The 17,589-nt window shown below is 39.0% G+C and overlaps 1 protein-coding gene across 2 annotated transcripts in view; it reads left to right on the top strand.

Annotated features, from left to right (window-relative positions):
• RELN (reelin) overlaps positions 1 to 17,589 on the top strand; it is a 270,835-nt gene that overhangs the window by 161,443 nt on the left and 91,803 nt on the right. For both annotated transcript variants that reach the window (XM_065743657.1, XM_065743656.1), the window contains exons 12-16: positions 6,929 to 7,080; positions 9,936 to 10,048; positions 11,832 to 12,040; positions 16,119 to 16,247; positions 17,354 to 17,463. In XM_065743657.1, the coding sequence (XP_065599729.1) occupies positions 6,929 to 7,080; positions 9,936 to 10,048; positions 11,832 to 12,040; positions 16,119 to 16,247; positions 17,354 to 17,463 (713 nt within the window). The remainder of the gene's footprint in view (positions 1 to 6,928; positions 7,081 to 9,935; positions 10,049 to 11,831; positions 12,041 to 16,118; positions 16,248 to 17,353; positions 17,464 to 17,589) is intronic.

Below are 17,589 nucleotides of genomic sequence, written 5' to 3' on the forward strand. Positions count from 1 at the left end.
GATTTAATTTTATTTTTCCTTTTGTTACACCTGAGAGCCACTAACAATCTGTACCAAATCAGATTCCTCACAGAACTCTCCCTGAAACTACCCTGGGCCATACTTTTGCAGCTCATGCAGCTATCATCAGACGATAGGAAGTCATACAACTTTTACCAAAACATAAGTGAGCTTTTCAAAAATAAAAGTGGCCTGGCAGAGAGCTACAAATTTGTATTCTGTCATTTTTTATATCTCAGTGCATAAATTCTGACCAGATAAAAAGAAAATAAAAACTTCAATATGGTCTTAATTCTTCTTTATTTTTAAGAAAAGGAATTTCAGTAGTGGCTGTAATCCCTAAGAAATGAGAAACACACATTGCTAGTTCGTGGGTCTCTGCTGAATGTTGATTTTAACCTACCAAGTACTTCAGATCATTAGCAGCTGATTCAAATGCTGCTTGTGCTGTGCTGAAAGCAAAGCACACCTTTTGAGAAACACACGCTTATCCAACCTCTATACACTTGGACTTACAGAAACAATACTCCTCATGAACTCCTTCCCAGTTTGGCTAACCAACCCATGACATAGTGGATACTGAACAGCAGTGTCCTTTCAGAAATTTTAGACAAATAAAATGTGTATGTATGTGGATATGCTGTGTGTTGGGTAACCACGTGGGATGCATCTGAGATGTTGTATCAATCTGTTCCTGTCTTGAAAAAGCAGGATGAGAGTGTGACCTCAGGACATCTGCCCTGCCTGTAGCACCTGTCTCTGCTGGACCAGATGATTAGTTTGAGCCAAGCTCCTCATCATCAGTGGTTCTAATCGGGGCTCCTCCTTCCCTGATAATTAGTAAACTATAAAATACATTACTTACATTAGTAAGTTCTGCACTTGAGTACAAGTTTTGAAGTCAGTTGTTTGTACCATACCCCAGTGAGAAAGTGCGTGATTTCTCCAAATAATACATTTTTGGTTTCACACAGCATCAGTCTGCAGCTTCAGCTACCACTGCTCTCAACCAGGAGCAGGACAGATACTTCTTGCACTCTCATCTGGCACATACTCACAGGAACCTGATGCTGATTTTTGTGTTTTTCAATTTTCGATTTTTATTCTCTATATGAAATGTCCTTCTTTCAACTGTTGTTATAGGAACAGAGGTTTAAATTACATGCAGCTATGAATAGACAAACACTGAATTCTGTTGAGGTTACAGAAAGCAACCCAATCGTGTAAAATTGTAATTAACATTGTCCCTCCTTGCAGCATTTCTGTGGGGTTTTGCTTTAGGAATTATACAGAACTGCAAATATAAGAGCTTCCTTAATTTCTTCATAGAGAAATATTTCTGCATGCTATTTGAACTGTATTTTAAATATTGTTTTGCTGAATTGAGATTGTCACAGAAACATGAAGGACAGATTACAGGGTGCAATTACCCACACCAGGCATGAACAGAGAATAAAAATTCTGATTTGTGAAAAAATGTAAACTTTAGAAGACTGATGGCTTTTTTTATGTATTGAGAAGAAAATAGGCTTTTTAAGATGTTGTTCAAAATAAAAGGTAATTAGGTTAGCAAAGACAGCAGATTCCTGGGGTATAAAATATTCCATTTTCACCTCTGCTGGCAACAGGGTGGAGCAGAAGTAGAGCATCAGTCTCTGACATCCAAGCTGGGTATCCAGCTTCCTGCATCTCTTATCACAAACTCCTCATGGGGCTGGAAGATATTTCTTCAAAACTATGTATTTGCAAAAAACTTTTGTTAAAGGTAGTCAGTATTTTCGGACCAAAATTCCTCATTTCTTTGTCACTTCTGATACTCAAGAATTTCAGAATATGAGGACTGCTCTGAAAATAATGCCCCTTATTTTATTGTGTTGGCCCATAATAATCTTGATCAGAAGTGGACATTGATGATATAGTAGTACAGGCTGAACCTTCCCACCATTCCATGACATTTTGTTGCCATGTGACAGATGGTAGCAGGGGACAGACTGACTAAATGGCATCTGATATGGAAGTGCGGATGAAGCAATGATGTTTTACTGAACTCCTCCACAAGGAAAAAATTGCACTCACTGACATTCATCAATGCTTGCTGAACATTTACAAAGGCCAACCAGTGTATGTGAACACAGTGAGGCAGTGGGAGGTGTGTTTCAGCAGTGATGTGAAAGACAAGCCACATTCTGGAGGGCCATGCACAGCTGTCACATCACAAAATGAAGATTGTTTTGATCAGCTCATCCACACGAATCAGAGGATTATAATCATGGAACTGTGTACAGAGCTGAATATCAACTTCAGTGCATGGGAAATGATGGTGGCAACATTGAAATACTGCAATGTTTGTGCCAAATTGTTCCCACGAATGCTTCCACGGGAACTTAAAGAACACCATATGCAAGTTTTTCAGGACCTGTTGAACCAATACAAGATTGCTGGTGACAATTCCCTGGATCTTATCCTTACCAATGATGAGATGTAGTGTCACCACTATGAATCAGAGTCAAAAGAGCAGTCCTTGCAGTGTGAATTCTCCATCAAAGAAAACGTTCAAGACAGCTTTCAGTGGGCAAAGTGATGGGAAATAGGTGATCCTGATTTCCTGGAACATGGGTTAACCATCAACTCTGTCTGCTGCATCACAACACTGACTAAGCTGAAGGATCCAACTTCCAGAGTCTAGGCCAGAAAGGAAGAAGACAACTTGGCAACATGATAATGCCAGGTTCCATGCCAGTTTGAAGACTGAGGAGCACATTGCTAGTGTTGGCTGGACTGTCCTAACATGCCTATGGTACAGTCTGGATTCAGTGCCTTCTGACTTCCATCTGTCCAAGCTGATGAAAGATGGACTGAGTGGGCAACATTTTCCTAGCTACAACACCATCATTACATCATAGTGGGTAACCTTCTCTGGTGCAGATTTTTACAAGCATGACATACAGGCTCTTGTTTATTACTGGCAAAAATGCACAGATAATGGTAGTGACTGTGTTGAAAAGTAGTGTTTTGTAGCTGAGAAATTGCTCCATCAAACAGTGTTATTGTGCCTTCTGTATCTGTTGTAGTTTCCATGGAAATAAATAGGAAGCATTACTTTTGGAGCAACCTAGGTATGTTTAATAATCATAATAATTATAAAGTAGAAGGCACCTTACAGTCCTGGAATGTAAGACCTCAGTTTAACTCAATATAGGGTATTCTACTATCATGTTTTCTATTTACAGAATTCATTAGTAAATAAGGGTTCTGTTCTTCTCTGGATCAATTCTAATCCATATCTTTCTTAGAATGCAAAAAAAAAAATATATATATATATATATATAAACTATATATATATTTGGAGTATCTTATTTACTCATGAACCTTCAATCTTGATTAGAAACAATTTCTTCAAGCACAGTTTTCCACGCAGTTACCTTCTGTATAGGGGATTTTAGAGAACATATTAAGAAAAAATAAAAAAAGGTACATACTGTGATCATCTTTCTGCTCAGACTTCTGTCCATTAGAGGCTGATGGGCTGGGCTGTAGGTCCAGAAAGCTGTGAAACTGCCTCTCTCTTCCCTTCTTTCATGTTGGGAATGTAAGAAAGAGCTGTCTCAAGAGAAAAATATGTCATTGAGGTTATTGACTATGAACAGGGACTGCTGCAGGTACCTTCACATGCCTCACTTTCCTCTCAAAGAAAACACAAAAGCATCCCTCATGTGGGAGAGCAAAGGGAAGCTCACATATGTGGATCATCCTCTTCTTGCTCTGTGCCAAAAGCACTCTGAGGTGAGACATTGAAAGAGCCCAACACTGAGAGCAGAGGAGCTGATTGTTATTCATGGTGACTAGTACTTTTTGCATCCACAACACAGAATAATACAATAATAGAAAGGCTTAGATTGGAAGGGACCTTAAAGCCCATCCAGTTTCAGGCTGCCCAGGGTCCCATCCAACCTGACCTTGAGCAGTGCCAAGTATGGGACACCCACATCTTCTTTGGGCAGCTGTACCAGTGCCTCACCACCTTCTGAGTAAGGAATTTCTTCCTAACATCTTCCTTTTTTTAGTTTAAAGCCATTTCTCCTTATCCTTTTACTGCCTCCTTTTGTAAAAAGACAGTTTCCCTCCCGTTTATAAGCTCTCTTCAAGTACTGAAAGGATGCAATGAGATCTCCCTGGAGCCTTCTCTTCTTCAGGCTAAAGACCAGCTCCCTTGACCTTTCTTCATAGTAGAGGTTCTGCAGCCCTCTGGACATCTTCATAGCACTCCTCTGCACCTGCTCCAACAGTTCCGTATCCTTCCTGTGCTGGGTACCCCAGGCTTGGATGTAGTACTCCAGATGTGGTATCATATGAGGACAGAGGAGAGAGAAACAATCACATCCTTCTTCCTGGCCACCTCCTTTTGATGCAGCTTAGGATTCTCTTGGCCTTCTGAGCTGCAGGTGCACACTACTGGCTCATGTTGAGTTGTTCATCTACCAGAACCCACAAGTCCCACTCTGCAGGGCTGCTCTCAGTGAGTTATTCTCTGTCTGTACACATATCTGGGATTGCTCTGACCCAAGTGCAACACCTTGCCCTTGGCCTTGTTGAACCTCATTAGGTTTACATGGGCCCACTTCTCAAGCCTCTCCAGATCCCTCTGGACGGCATCCCTTCCTTCCACTGTGTCAACCACATCACTCAGCTTGGTGTCATCAGCAATCTTGCTGAGGGTACACTCCATCCCACTGTCTATATCATTGATAAAGATGTTGAAGAGAACCAGTCCCAAGATGGATCCTAGGGGACTTGTCACTACACTCTACTTGCACATACAGCCATTGACCACAACCCTCTTGATGTGGCCATCCAACCAATTGTTTATCCACTGAATAGTAAATACTTCATATTTCTCCAATTTAGAGAAAAGAATGTGGTCCAAGGCCTTGTAAAAGGCTTTGCACAAGTCTAGGTAGATGACATTAAGCAGTAGGCTTCGTGAATAGGATTTGCAATTAGTACCATGCATATTTCTACTGTCATTCTGTTTCTCTTTAATCACATAAGCTAGGGCCTGTTCCTAAAAGCAAACCCTGAAAGTGAACAGATCTCATATCTGAGGATAGAGGTATCTCAGGTGTCTCTAGGACATACATTGCTACTTTGGATGTCCATGTTCGTTGAATCTAATTTAGATCCATGTATCATCCTATTTTTTCTTATGTAGAGAAGAATTTCAAGAGTCATGTGAGGGATAAATGTATCCAGATGCAATGTTCAATCAAGAACGTATGCATCTCTGTCATGCCATCACCAAGAGGTCTTCTCTATTTATCTTTAAAGACATTGTTTTCATTTGTTTTTCTTTAAGTGCCAGTCATTTTATGTTGTAGAACTTTCTGGTTTCCTTTATAATGCTGCCTGAAAGGAAAGGATCCCTGGAAAACTCCATGATCTGCATCATTCATGACCTCAAGTTGTTTTGTGGGTCATCGAAGAGGCTGTTTTAATTGAGCTAAATAGAGCATACAAAAGATCAATGGAGCATTGTGAGATTTTGTCATGTAAGTTAAAGTAAGCACAACTGTGTTATTCTGTGCTTGTCTTTGGCCCAAGAGACCCATTTTCAAAATTGTATTTTGATTATATTGCACATTACATTTAAAATGTCTGCACAACTAAAGTAGGGTTAGGTTAAACTCTGCTTCTATTAACATATTTATATTTGTATCATAAAAGCTTTTCAATGACGCTAATCTTGCTAATTCCTGTGTAAATGACTGACAGTTTTAAAGGAGGATTTTCAAGCATTGTTAGTCTGTCACAGCTTAGGTCAATACGAAAACTGGCAGCTCTTAAGAAGATCTAAAAATACATTCTGAAATAGTGTGAATGGTTATATTGATAAGCAGACTGCTAAATTGTTTAAATGGCAGTTTCTGAAATTTTCATACTCCACATTGGTGGTAGAGATCTTTCCTGCTAGAAGTGGACAGGAAATGGCTTTGTCATCCCTCAAAGACTTCAAATCTTAAACGTTCATTCTCTGAATCGCTGGTTATTGACACTGTCTAGTTAAATGATTGGATTATCAGGTATTAATGATTCTAAATATTGCATTACTTTACTGCCTTATAATTTTAAAATACTTCATTATGAATTAAAACTTTACTATGAATAATTATGTATCAGACCAAAATAATGTACCATTTTTCAAGTTTCTAATCTTCCAAAATATTTTAGACAAGTTTTAACGAGACCAGTGTTTTCATTAGTAAAACGTATTTTCAGTAGAAGTGCTTAATTGAAAAATTCAGCAGCAGCTCTTTTAATTATCACTGAATAAAAATAGGAGAAAAACTGACAAAGATCATATCATTGCACATTAGAAGAAACCCAGCAATTTTTATTTCATACTCTGCTCATGTATTTGTTAAAAGTGTAACCCTAAGTGCTCAGAAAGATGAAAAGAGAGCATTTTTTGTTATTACCTACATATTTAATGACTGGCATAGTAGATATGGAAGATGTACTTTTTCATGTTTCATTAATCTGTAAACATCTTATTGTACAATATGAAACAGAAGGCAGCTGTGTTTTAAACATTTTCATGTCAGAAAAAGAATGAAGTAATGGAACAACAAAGCACTAAATAATAAGTAATAGCATTAAAAGCTTAATTTTTTTAGTAATTTAACTTTTCTACCAACTTATTTTTAAAATTTATGTTACTTTTGTTTAGACTGAATTTAAAAACTGATACTGAATAAGCAAGTTCATTTCTCAGAATGTCATTTTGAAAAGTGCATCGTATTGATTATATTGTACATTTTAAAAGTAGGAATAGATTCTACTTTGTATAGAAATGAACTCCTAGTACTTGCTATGTATGAATCTATCAGTAATGTGCTGCTACACATTCTCTGCCTGCTGTTGACCTCTCCAGGTGGGACGTATTAGGTGCTGTCATTGGTACTGAGTGTGGGACATTGGAGTCTGGCTCATCTATGGTGTTTCTCAGAGATGGAGAAAGAAAAATATGCACTCCGTATATGGACACTACTGGTTATGGGAACTTACGATTTTATTTCAGTATGGGTGAGTACATATTCCTAATAAAATAGAAGTGGGATATGTGAGATTTAGATTACACAATGCACATAAGAAATATTTTAAATATTCCTTGGAAAAGGAAGCTTCAGATTCATCACAGTTATGTCCAAGAAGATGCAAGACAGACAAGTCTTGGACTGAGGGTCTGCTCTTCTAATGCTCACAGAAATGTGAAAACGGTGGGTACACAAATAGCCCTCCTAAAAGTATTCTACCACTTATCACTGACTTGCAGACCTTAGCCAGATGGGGCATTCTGGGTTTAGTAGCCCTTAATAGACTTTTCTTTCATGAATTTGACTAGTATAAGCATTTAGTTCCAGATTAGGACAGCTACATGAAGGTGTCTCCATGTGAGGTCAGTGTCTAATTTTCCTCTATAATTAGAGATGTGATCAGTTACTGAAAAAATGCATTTGGTTCAACGTGAAACACTTGCTCTAGACCAGCTAAGCTATTCTCTGGACTCCACTGACTGCATGGGTTGGATATCCCTTGATATAAAAGGAAGCTTACACACATGCTGCACACATGTAGTTGTGGGCTCAATTCTGTTTAGTCCTCAGGCAGGATTCACAATGCAGACACAGGTTATTGTTGCTACTCGAGGTGTCCAAGAGTACCTGAGAAGTCAACACAGTGATGGCAGTTATAATCCAGGACTTGTGACAGTCACAGCCTGCTGGAGCAGTAGGTGATTCTGTGAGCTAGGCAGGGCCCTCTGCAGGGTCTAACATGCTTCTTGGCAGTAGTGTTTCACCAACAGAATCTGCCTGTTGTGTCTGCAAGATCCTATAACAACTCTATAGTTTAACAGTTCTTCACATGAAGAATTGTTCTGCATGTATCTTCACATGAAGAAATGTCTTCATGTCTTGTACCTTCTAATTTTCCTGAGTTCTCCTTCTCATGTTAGAAGATCTGGTCATATCTTTATCAACCTCACCACACCACAGAGGATTCTAGCTGAACTCCAAGTAGTTTCTGTTCTAAAGCTCTTAGTTTGTATTCATAAGCATTTTGCTTTAATGTATTTACCCAGGGTGAGATTAATTTCTTGTATGAAAAACACACCATTGACCATAATTACCTTGGAGAAGGCCTCTGTGCATCATCCCTTGTGGAAAGAACTGATGTGGTGCTAGCACCTTCTGTGGACCTTTCTTTTAGAACAAAGGCAACTTCAGTGATTTACTGGGGCTAAGAAAGCATCTAGGAGCAAACTGGTGCTATCATTGCTCCTTCCTGCTGCTGTGATCAGTACAACTGCATTAGTTTGGTAGTGTAACTTAGCACAATTCCTATGGACATTGTATCTATCGTTCAGTACCTTACATTGTTTTTCCACAACTTTTATTTTGCACATAAAGGAAATTGCATTATGTTATTCTCTCAACACTATGTTTAGAGTAGGTGAGGATTTTTTTGTTTGTTTAAAGGTAGAGAATAATAAAATAATAAAGGAGGAAGCAGATACTAAACTTATGACCTCCAGAAGCAACTTTCTCAATCAACAAAAAAAAACCCTTTGTATTTAATGAGTGGAAGGCCTCATTTTATGATTCTAAATTGTTGAGCATCTCCTCTGTGTTAGGTGAATTACCAATAACACACAGGAAAAGGAGAATGCTATTTGTCAGTTCTTCCAAGCATTCCAGCACCTGCAAGAGAAACAGGAAAGAAATTTGCTCAACCTTCTGAACCTAGGGGAGAAGTTGTCATCACATACAGGCACAGAGAATAGTGTGTTATCATTAGAAAATGTGTTTTGTTGTATTCGTGCATTAAGTGGATCACACTTTAAGCACTCCGGCAAGCAGAGAATTTGAATGAACACATGGATATTTCTTATTGTGGTATAATAAGCGTAGAAAATTCACATTTATCTAGCTCTCTAGATTGCTTTGCCTATCCTATGCCAGGAGCTTGGCATCTGTAGTGAAAAGATGTAGAGAAAGTACTTTGTTTATGCAACCTTCTTACTTCATGGATAGTTCAAAGAAACTTCCTCGTCCTGTTTTTTGCTGTTTTTTTTTTTTCCAACACCTCTGATACCTTTAGTGCACAGGAAAACGGCAGGCTTCCTGTTTCAGTTACAGATATTCTCTTCAGAAAGTCTTCTCCAGAACACCAAACTAGTTTGATAATGACCATTTTGCAACTATTATGTTGTACTCATTGCACAAACTTGACAATATATCTGCTCTTCCAGAAAAGGTTATTTGTTATTGGAGTCTACCAATATAAAGATATGTGAAATCCTGCCTTATTCCAGTGAGATTACTACATCACACACATTCTGTGTGATACAGTAGAATTAATTCATCCTATTTAGGATATGGTATGGACAATAGAAGAAGCAGCACAATGAGCAAGATTTGCATCAGTCTCTCCCCTTTCCTACTGAGAGCAAGTTCTCAGCTGCCTAACTATCAGCTGGAGAGGTATTTGAGGTCATTTATAGTGTGAGTACTAGATAACAGTTTGCTGATCTCCTCCAAATAGGTAAGAACTCAGATAGCAGAACATTTCTATGTAAACTGGATACAGATAGAAGTATTTTTCTAGCCACAGCATTTTCTATTTAAATTGTTTTGATAAGCTGATTAAGAGAGTTGTTTGAGGTTTTCATAATTGTCAACCCCCTTGATCTCTGATGTGCTATATCAGATCAAATAGTTCTTGTACGGTATGTCCTTAGGGCTTGTGTTATTTTGTTTCATATATTAAGTTAAACAACATCTTATAGTAACTGTTTTTGTGTCTGTGTAATACGATCCTGCTTTCCAATAACAAGGGTTCCAGTTAATTTTTTTCTCTCTCAAATGTGTGTTGTACAGGGGGAACTTGTGATTCTGGAGAATCCCATGAAAATGATGTCATCCTTTATGCCAAGATTGAAGGCAAGAGGGAACACATAGCTCTTGATACCCTGACATATGCTGCTTACAAGGTAAATCACCTTAAACAAAGTAGGTGGATAGGATGGATAGATCAATACTGTGGATAGATCAATACTACTCCTGTACTAACATATGGAAGAAATTATTTACAGTAAGGGTGACAGAGCACTGGAACAGGTTGCCCAGAGAGGTTTTGGAGTCTCCTTCTATGGAGATATTCAAGAGCCATCTGGACACCTACATATGCGACCTACCATAGGGAACCTCCTTTAGCAGAGAGGTTGGACACAATGATCTCTTGAGGTCCCTTCCAACCCCAGTGATTCTGTGATCTATTTTTAAGCTGTATCATTGGTGTTGTATGTTGAATTCCACAGGGGAACATATGACCTTCCCCAGCATATGATTCATACATAGCTATTGCAGTGAAAGAGGGCCTTTGGAACACAGCTCTGCAATTGTTGCTGAGCAGTGCTGCATGTTGACTAGTGCTGGGATAACAGGCAAATGGGTAACAGGAAACAACTCTCAACCATCTGCTGAGAACTGTGCTGATTATGTCTCCTCACCAATAATTACTCTTCTCTCTGTTCAAGCTCCTGCCAGACACAGTGCAATGTGCAGGAGCTTTGTCCTGAGTGGGTCAGTCCTAGTGGACTAGGAGGAGAGTTACTCAGGAATGCCTAGATGCCTTTTCTGTACCTGGCACGGAAAATTACATGTTTTATACCCTTTCTTTCTGTTTTAAATATGGTAGTGTGCCATACTTAATTTATGTATGTTAATTATGTTATAACATAATATATTATAATTAATATATCTCTAAATTAAGTTAATTTACATGTTTAGAGACGGAGAGCAAAAATTAAGTGTGCAAATACACATATAATGCATACACATGTGGATATGTTACAGTTTCAGATGCAACATGCTTATATATTGTGGAGGAAATTTGGTGGTAAATATGCAGGTGATTTCAGCCACAGATCCATGAACATTTTCTCTGTAACTGTATCATTTAGAGAAGTGATGTTTATAGTTACTGCAGGACTTGACCTGAATTTGGTCGAGTCACTTGCATTGTTTCATTGTAAGTAGTTTCCCTCCTCTCCTGATTCTGTGTGAAACACAGGGTAGGACTTTTTCAAAACTAAGGAAACCATAATTGTAAAATAATAAAAAATAATTGGAGAATTCAGGAAGAGACAGGATCTGAAATTACACTGAATTCATTGTGGAGCTTTTTTTAAAACAAGCAGTTCTGAAGCTGACATCCCCCTTTGACATAACAAAGGTCTAATTGCATTCCTTTTGGACAAAGGCTGGGCTTCATAAAGCAGTGCTTCCATTTATTTCAGCACTACATCCTCCCCACACGTCTGTGAACTCACACGGTAACTCTCGTCTCGCGTACTCAGACCTGCAGTTACACTGCATTTCTTCTGTGAGTTGAGAGACTGCAGGACAAGTATCCTCTTCCAGCTGAGCACTTGTACAACAGATCCGTTTGCAACAGATCTGTTTGTTTCAGAGCACAGAAGATACAGTCTTTTCTACCATGTCTTTACAACCAAACAAACTGATTCCACTAAGCGGATAAGCAGCACTCGAACCCAGAATGCCAATAGCTATGCCCATAATATAAAATAAGCTTTATTTGAGTTCTTCTGTGCAAAACAGGTGGCAAAAAGAAAAGATAACAAACAAGGAGAGAAATGGGCATGTTTCATTCAGCATATTTGATGCAACTTCTCTATTTTAAATAGGACTTTTCCATGTAATCCTTTTTCATACTTCTTGTTTTATTTAAGCCTGATTTAATTTCTTTTAAAGGTTCCATCTTTGGTTTCTGTTGTCATTAGTCCGGACCTGCAGATTCCTGCAACCAAGTTTTGCCTGAAACAGAAGAGTCACCAGGGCCACAACAGGAATGTCTGGGCTGTGGATTACTTCCATGTCCTTCCAGTGCTCCCTTCCACAGTGACTCACATGATCCAGTTTTCTATCAATTTGGGTTGTGGAACATATCAACCTGGTAACAGGTACAACAGGCGATTTCTCTTTTAATTATCAGCTTTCTGGAGCATTTTTTTTAGTAGAATCTATATGAGTATTTGTGGGGGGTTGTGTTTTTATTTTTTTAGTCAGAATGAATGAAGCCAACTAATGACAAATGTAAGCTGCTCAAAAGTGAATGTTTCTCCTAATTTCCACAAGCCCAGGCTGATATATCTAGCATGCAAAAAAGAGTCTATTAAATAGCTTTCCATTTCAAAGTATACTTTTCTTAGTCCATTATTCTGAAACATGCCTGTGATTTCAAACTGACATTTACTCCAGTTTGTAATGGCTATTGGATTCACTTCTTAATGAAGGTGGAAGGTGTTAAAGACAGCAGCCTGCTGACCTCCAAAAGATTATTCACACCACAGGCATAATTCTAATAAGAGTGGTGATAAATAGCTCTTGTGTTTGAACGCCACCAGTGTGAGAACCTCACTGCTTGAAGATTGACCACAAAATTCTTTTGTTGGCTTCACTTCCTTAAGATTTTCAATGAAGTTAAGGGGAAGCAAAAGGGAAAGAATGAAGTCATTTGTCTCTTTTTGTTTTATAGAATCATAGATATGTTTGTTGAAAATGATTTTCTCACGTCATTTGGTGAAACCTGTGTCTGCAAGTGAGATTATTGCCACTATAGGTCAGGTCAGACAAGGCATTGCCTATTGATGACTTGAAGACTTCCATGGATGTGCATCACCTAACCTCTTTGGGTGACCTGCATGAACAAAAAAGCTTTGCCTAATGTCCAGTCCAGTACTCTGGAGCCATATCTTTATCAACATTGTTGTCACAATTTTGCCAGCCACTATCAATGAGTGTGGCTTTGTCCACTGAGTGAGTGCCCTCTGTATCATCCCAGACTTCCCCTGCTGACCAGGATGGGATTGGCTCCCCAGACAATCCTGGTTCAGTGCTTGGGGCCACAGATATCTTATTCAGCCTGGAGAAGAGGAGTCTGGAAAGGCCACATTCTGGCCTTTCAGTACTTGAAGGGATCTTATAAATAGGAGAGGGACTGACTTTTTACATGGTCTGATAGTGATAGAACAAGGTAGAATAGTTTTAAACTAGAAGAGATTTGATTTATATTATATATTAGGAATAAATTCTTTGCTCACAGGGCAGTGAGGCTGTCAATGGTTTACAGGCAGGTTCGGCCCGGTTCCGTGATGATTGGTGTGGGGGACCCACGGACCCACGCCCCAGGAAAGGGGAAGGGGGAAAGGGAAAAGGGAAAAGGGAAAAGGGAGATGGGCCTAGAAACAAAACAGCGGCAACGATCTGAGGAGGAAAGCTAATTTACTAAATAAGATAGCAAAATAACACAATATAATACAATATAATTGGAATTAAAGCTAATAAATCAAATAAAATGAGCAAGAGAGAGTGTCCGATAAACCGAAGGCCTTACGCTAACGCTGAAAGCGGACGGCAGCGAGCACCCACTGCTGAGTAGATCCCAAAGGAAAGAGAGAGTCCCGTGACCGCAGACAGTTTTTATCTTTCCCTCTGAGCATAAACACGTAAAAATGCAAAGCATCGCAAAGTCCTCTGGGGAATGGAGTTCTTCTTCTCTTCTGAGACAGGTATACCTGGAACTATCGATGATCCACGGAGCTGGAGCATTAACTCTTTAACTCTAAATGCACTACATGATGTTATGATGTGGAATACCAGTACCAAAAATCATAAAACCATGACAGAGGCACTGGGGTCTCAATTAATACAATTTCCTTCATAGTCACCATCGCCTTATCCTTATATACATTTGAGACTCTTTATCCTGATATTTTCTGAGGTTTAAGTTATTCCATATATTTTTCAGAGTAAGAGCCAAGGATTTAAAGTAGTTGTCTGTATCTACTTCCACATCCATGCCCCATGGCATCTTCTTCCATCTGGAAAGAGCTGCATTTCCTAACACCCATGCAGGGCAGCAGAATTCAAGGGGCAGCAAAACTGAAGGCGTCACACTTATTTGTGATAGGAAGAGAAGACAATATTTTTCTGTATAAAATGTGAAAATTTTGCCTGCAAATATTTTTAGCTTGTAAACATACTTTCTATGAAGTCTCCATCTTAAATATTCTGTTATCAAATGGGGATTAATATATATTGAGAAAGATTAATATTTTATGTTCTCATAAGCTATATCTGAATCAGAAGTGAGTTTCTTCATAACAGAAGAATCACTGGGTTCCTATAACCACTATTTGTATTTCCCAAACAAAACAGCATTTCCTGTCTCCTGGTCTGCAGCATTATTCATTATGCTTCATTGCTGCAAATGTGAGTGACTTGTTTTGTAGGTGTTCAGTAAATATAAACCTCCAAGGTATCAATATGGTTAAATCTTAAACAAATTAGTCAAAAACACTGTAAAACATTTCAATACACACTTAAAATATCACAGAGATGGCGTACTTTAATGAAGTAATAGTATCAGCAAATTATAATGAAAAAGAAAAGTTATAATCCAATTATTTAGTACTGAATTTATGAATTATGACTTGTATAATTTTCCATTGATATTACTTAAAATAAAACAGAATATTACAACCTAATTATGTGGTTGAAACTGCTAGAGTATCTTAGTAGAATATTAAATCCTTTAGAAATTAAGCACTTCTTACATTACTTTACAAGGGCTTCAGAATTTAAGATGCTTAAAGATTTGCTTATATTTCAAATTCTAAACATTATTTTGTTAAATATTCAATGAAAATATTTTCTGAATGTCTGAAAGTATGAATTTTATAACCTTTTGTCATAGACTCAGTGGATGCTGTTATGGATTTTCTGCTTCTCTAGTGCCATTATCTGTGTACATATGTTTTGGTTTACTCCTAGTCTAGGAAAGCAGAGAAGAGCAGGTTTTCCTGGAAAATCTGGAGTTTTCTCATACAGTTATGATCCTATGAGTCACAAAACTCACCACTGAATGCTCCAGACTCTGTGAGGTAGAGAAAGCCTCCAAAGACCATTGTGTCTGGGCAGTGTGAAGGCTCATAAGTTCATAAGTTCATAAGGTTGGAAAGGACCTACAAGATCATCTAGTCCAACCATCCTCCTATCACTATCCCTACCCAACTACTAAATCAAATCCTTTAGCACCTCATCTAAACGCTTCTTGAACAGCGCTAGGGATGGTGCCTCAACCACCTCCCTAGGCAGGCTATTCCAGTGCCTGACCACTCTTTCAGAAAAAAAAATGTTTCCTCAGGTCTAATCTAAATCTTCCCCGGCGCAACTCGTGGCCATTCCCTCTCGTCCTGTCATTATTTATCAGGGAGAAGAGGCCCACCCCCTCCTCACCACAACCGCCCTTCAGGAAGTGGTAGAGTGCAATAAGGTCACCTCTGAGCCTCCTCTTCTCCAGACTAAACAATCCCAGCTCCCTCAGCCGCTCCTCATAAGACTTGTGCTCCAGACCCCTCACCAGTTTTGTTGCCCTTCTCTGAACACACTCCAGGGCAATGCATCGCCCAGGCCTCTGCCTGCCATGGGACTTTTGGAGGATGCCTTCCCCAGGTTGTCTCTGCTCTTGCAGTTCTGTGCCAGACCTGGCCATTTTCATTGTTCTGTAGTTCTTTTCTTATCTCCATTTAGCCATGATGGGAGGAGTCCAATGGAGATAAGGGGAGGAGACAACCAGAACATAAGTAACTTAATGCTTTCAACAGCATTAGTAGCTGGCAATTATCGGAGTCCTGTGCTCACGTATTTCTGTCCAAGTTTTCTCATTATTTTTGAAACTCTTCTCAGTATGGTTCTAGCTGAGATATAAGAGCAACATCAGATTACTTTAACACAGGATAAAAACACTGTCTAGATGGCGTCCAATGTAGGACTAAGGGCTAGGAGAGTTCTAGGTGTCTGTTTTTTATATATCCAGATTTGTTTCATGTTGGTATTTTCAGGATTTTTCATACTGAAGATCTGCTCAAGATTTATTGCAGGTTGAAGGGTTTCTCTGCTGTGGTATTTCTGTTTGCCTGTCTCTGCCAGGTATGCTCACAGTGCCCTTCTTCTTTCTTTCTTTTTTGGTGCTGCCAGCGTGAGCTTGGAATTTTCAACCAACCATGGCCGCTCGTGGTCCCTGCTCCATACCGAGTGTTTGCCTGAGCTGTGTGCTGGGCCCCATCTTCCCCACAGCACCATCTACGCCTCTGAAAACTACAGCGGGTGAGAGTGTTCTCTGTAACCTAACTGAGATGCAAGATTAGAGGTGGAAGTGAAATATGGGTAGCAGGAGAAAGAAGCAGAGCACACAACTCCATATCATCTTTCATTTTTGACCAGCTGAGCACAGCAAGGGAGGAGTGTTCTTGTCTTCCTGGCTGACCAGTAATGAAATTTGAAAAATATGAGATTGCTTCTGTTGAATAATATTTTTTTTCTGATGCTATGGATAAATTACAAAAAAAAAATAAAATAAATAAAAGAGGGAGAGAGGAAGGGAAGGGGGACTGCATGCTCGCAATTAAAAGATATACTCTGTCAAAGCCACAGAAGTTTTCCTTTTAGTCAGAGGTATCATCAGGCAAGGCCATATTTACATCCTCAGACACCTCTTCTCACCTGAAATACTGATGTTTGCTTACAATGAAGTGCATCCTCTGTGCTTCTGCAGATGAAGTATCTTCAGTACTGCTCTGATTGTGTAATGAACCTGTTCCACCTTGTCATCCCATGGCTTCCTAACTTCCATAAACACTTTAGAGCCATGGGTGTGACCATGAGGAGAAGATGTAGCTGAAGCACAGCATGATCTGGTGACCCTCATTTCTATATCATCTTCACAGCAACCATTAGCCCTGGTGTATGCAGCAGGTGCAGCTCCTGTGGATGATATTAGAAACAAAGCCCAGCTGGACAGTGGGACACATCCTCCATGCCCCACTTCCCTTTCCTATTGGTTCCTACCCAGTGGTGTTCAGCAGCACTGAAAGAATGAATTCAGTATGCAATTCAGATGATATTCACTGGGATGGAGATGTTGCTATAGTGAAATAGCATCCTTACTGACTTCAGATATTCATAATGGTGAAAAAAACTGCTGGGCTTTAAAATCTAATAGTTAACATTTCATATATTGTGTGAAAAAATTGCAGACTATGTTCTGTTGTATTTTCATTTATACTTTCTAAAACTGTAGTAACTTACTTGATTCATTGAGCAGATTTTAGAATTGAAAACTCTCACCAAGCTTTTGCAGTGCAAGCAGACACATTCAATCACTTAATAACTAGCAATGTAAAACATTAGAATTTGTGTTACATGTATTTCAGGTGGAACCGAATAACTACTCCTCTTCCCAATGCAGCATTAACAAGTGACACCAGGATTCGTTGGAGGCAAACAGGACCAATCCTTGGAAATATGTGGGCAATTGATAACAGTCAGTATTCTTATCCACAGTAATGCTACAACAGAATAAATTTCTTTATGCTGCTCCAAAATTTTCCAGAATCAGAGATCATGTGATTCTCAGTTTGTAAAATTTGTTTTCTTCTCATATTCATTC

This window comes from Cyrtonyx montezumae, unplaced genomic scaffold, assembly GCF_038088225.1.
Source record: "Cyrtonyx montezumae isolate F1298 unplaced genomic scaffold, pur_monq_1.0 scaffold_3, whole genome shotgun sequence".
Taxonomy (NCBI): Eukaryota; Metazoa; Chordata; class Aves; order Galliformes; family Odontophoridae; genus Cyrtonyx; species Cyrtonyx montezumae.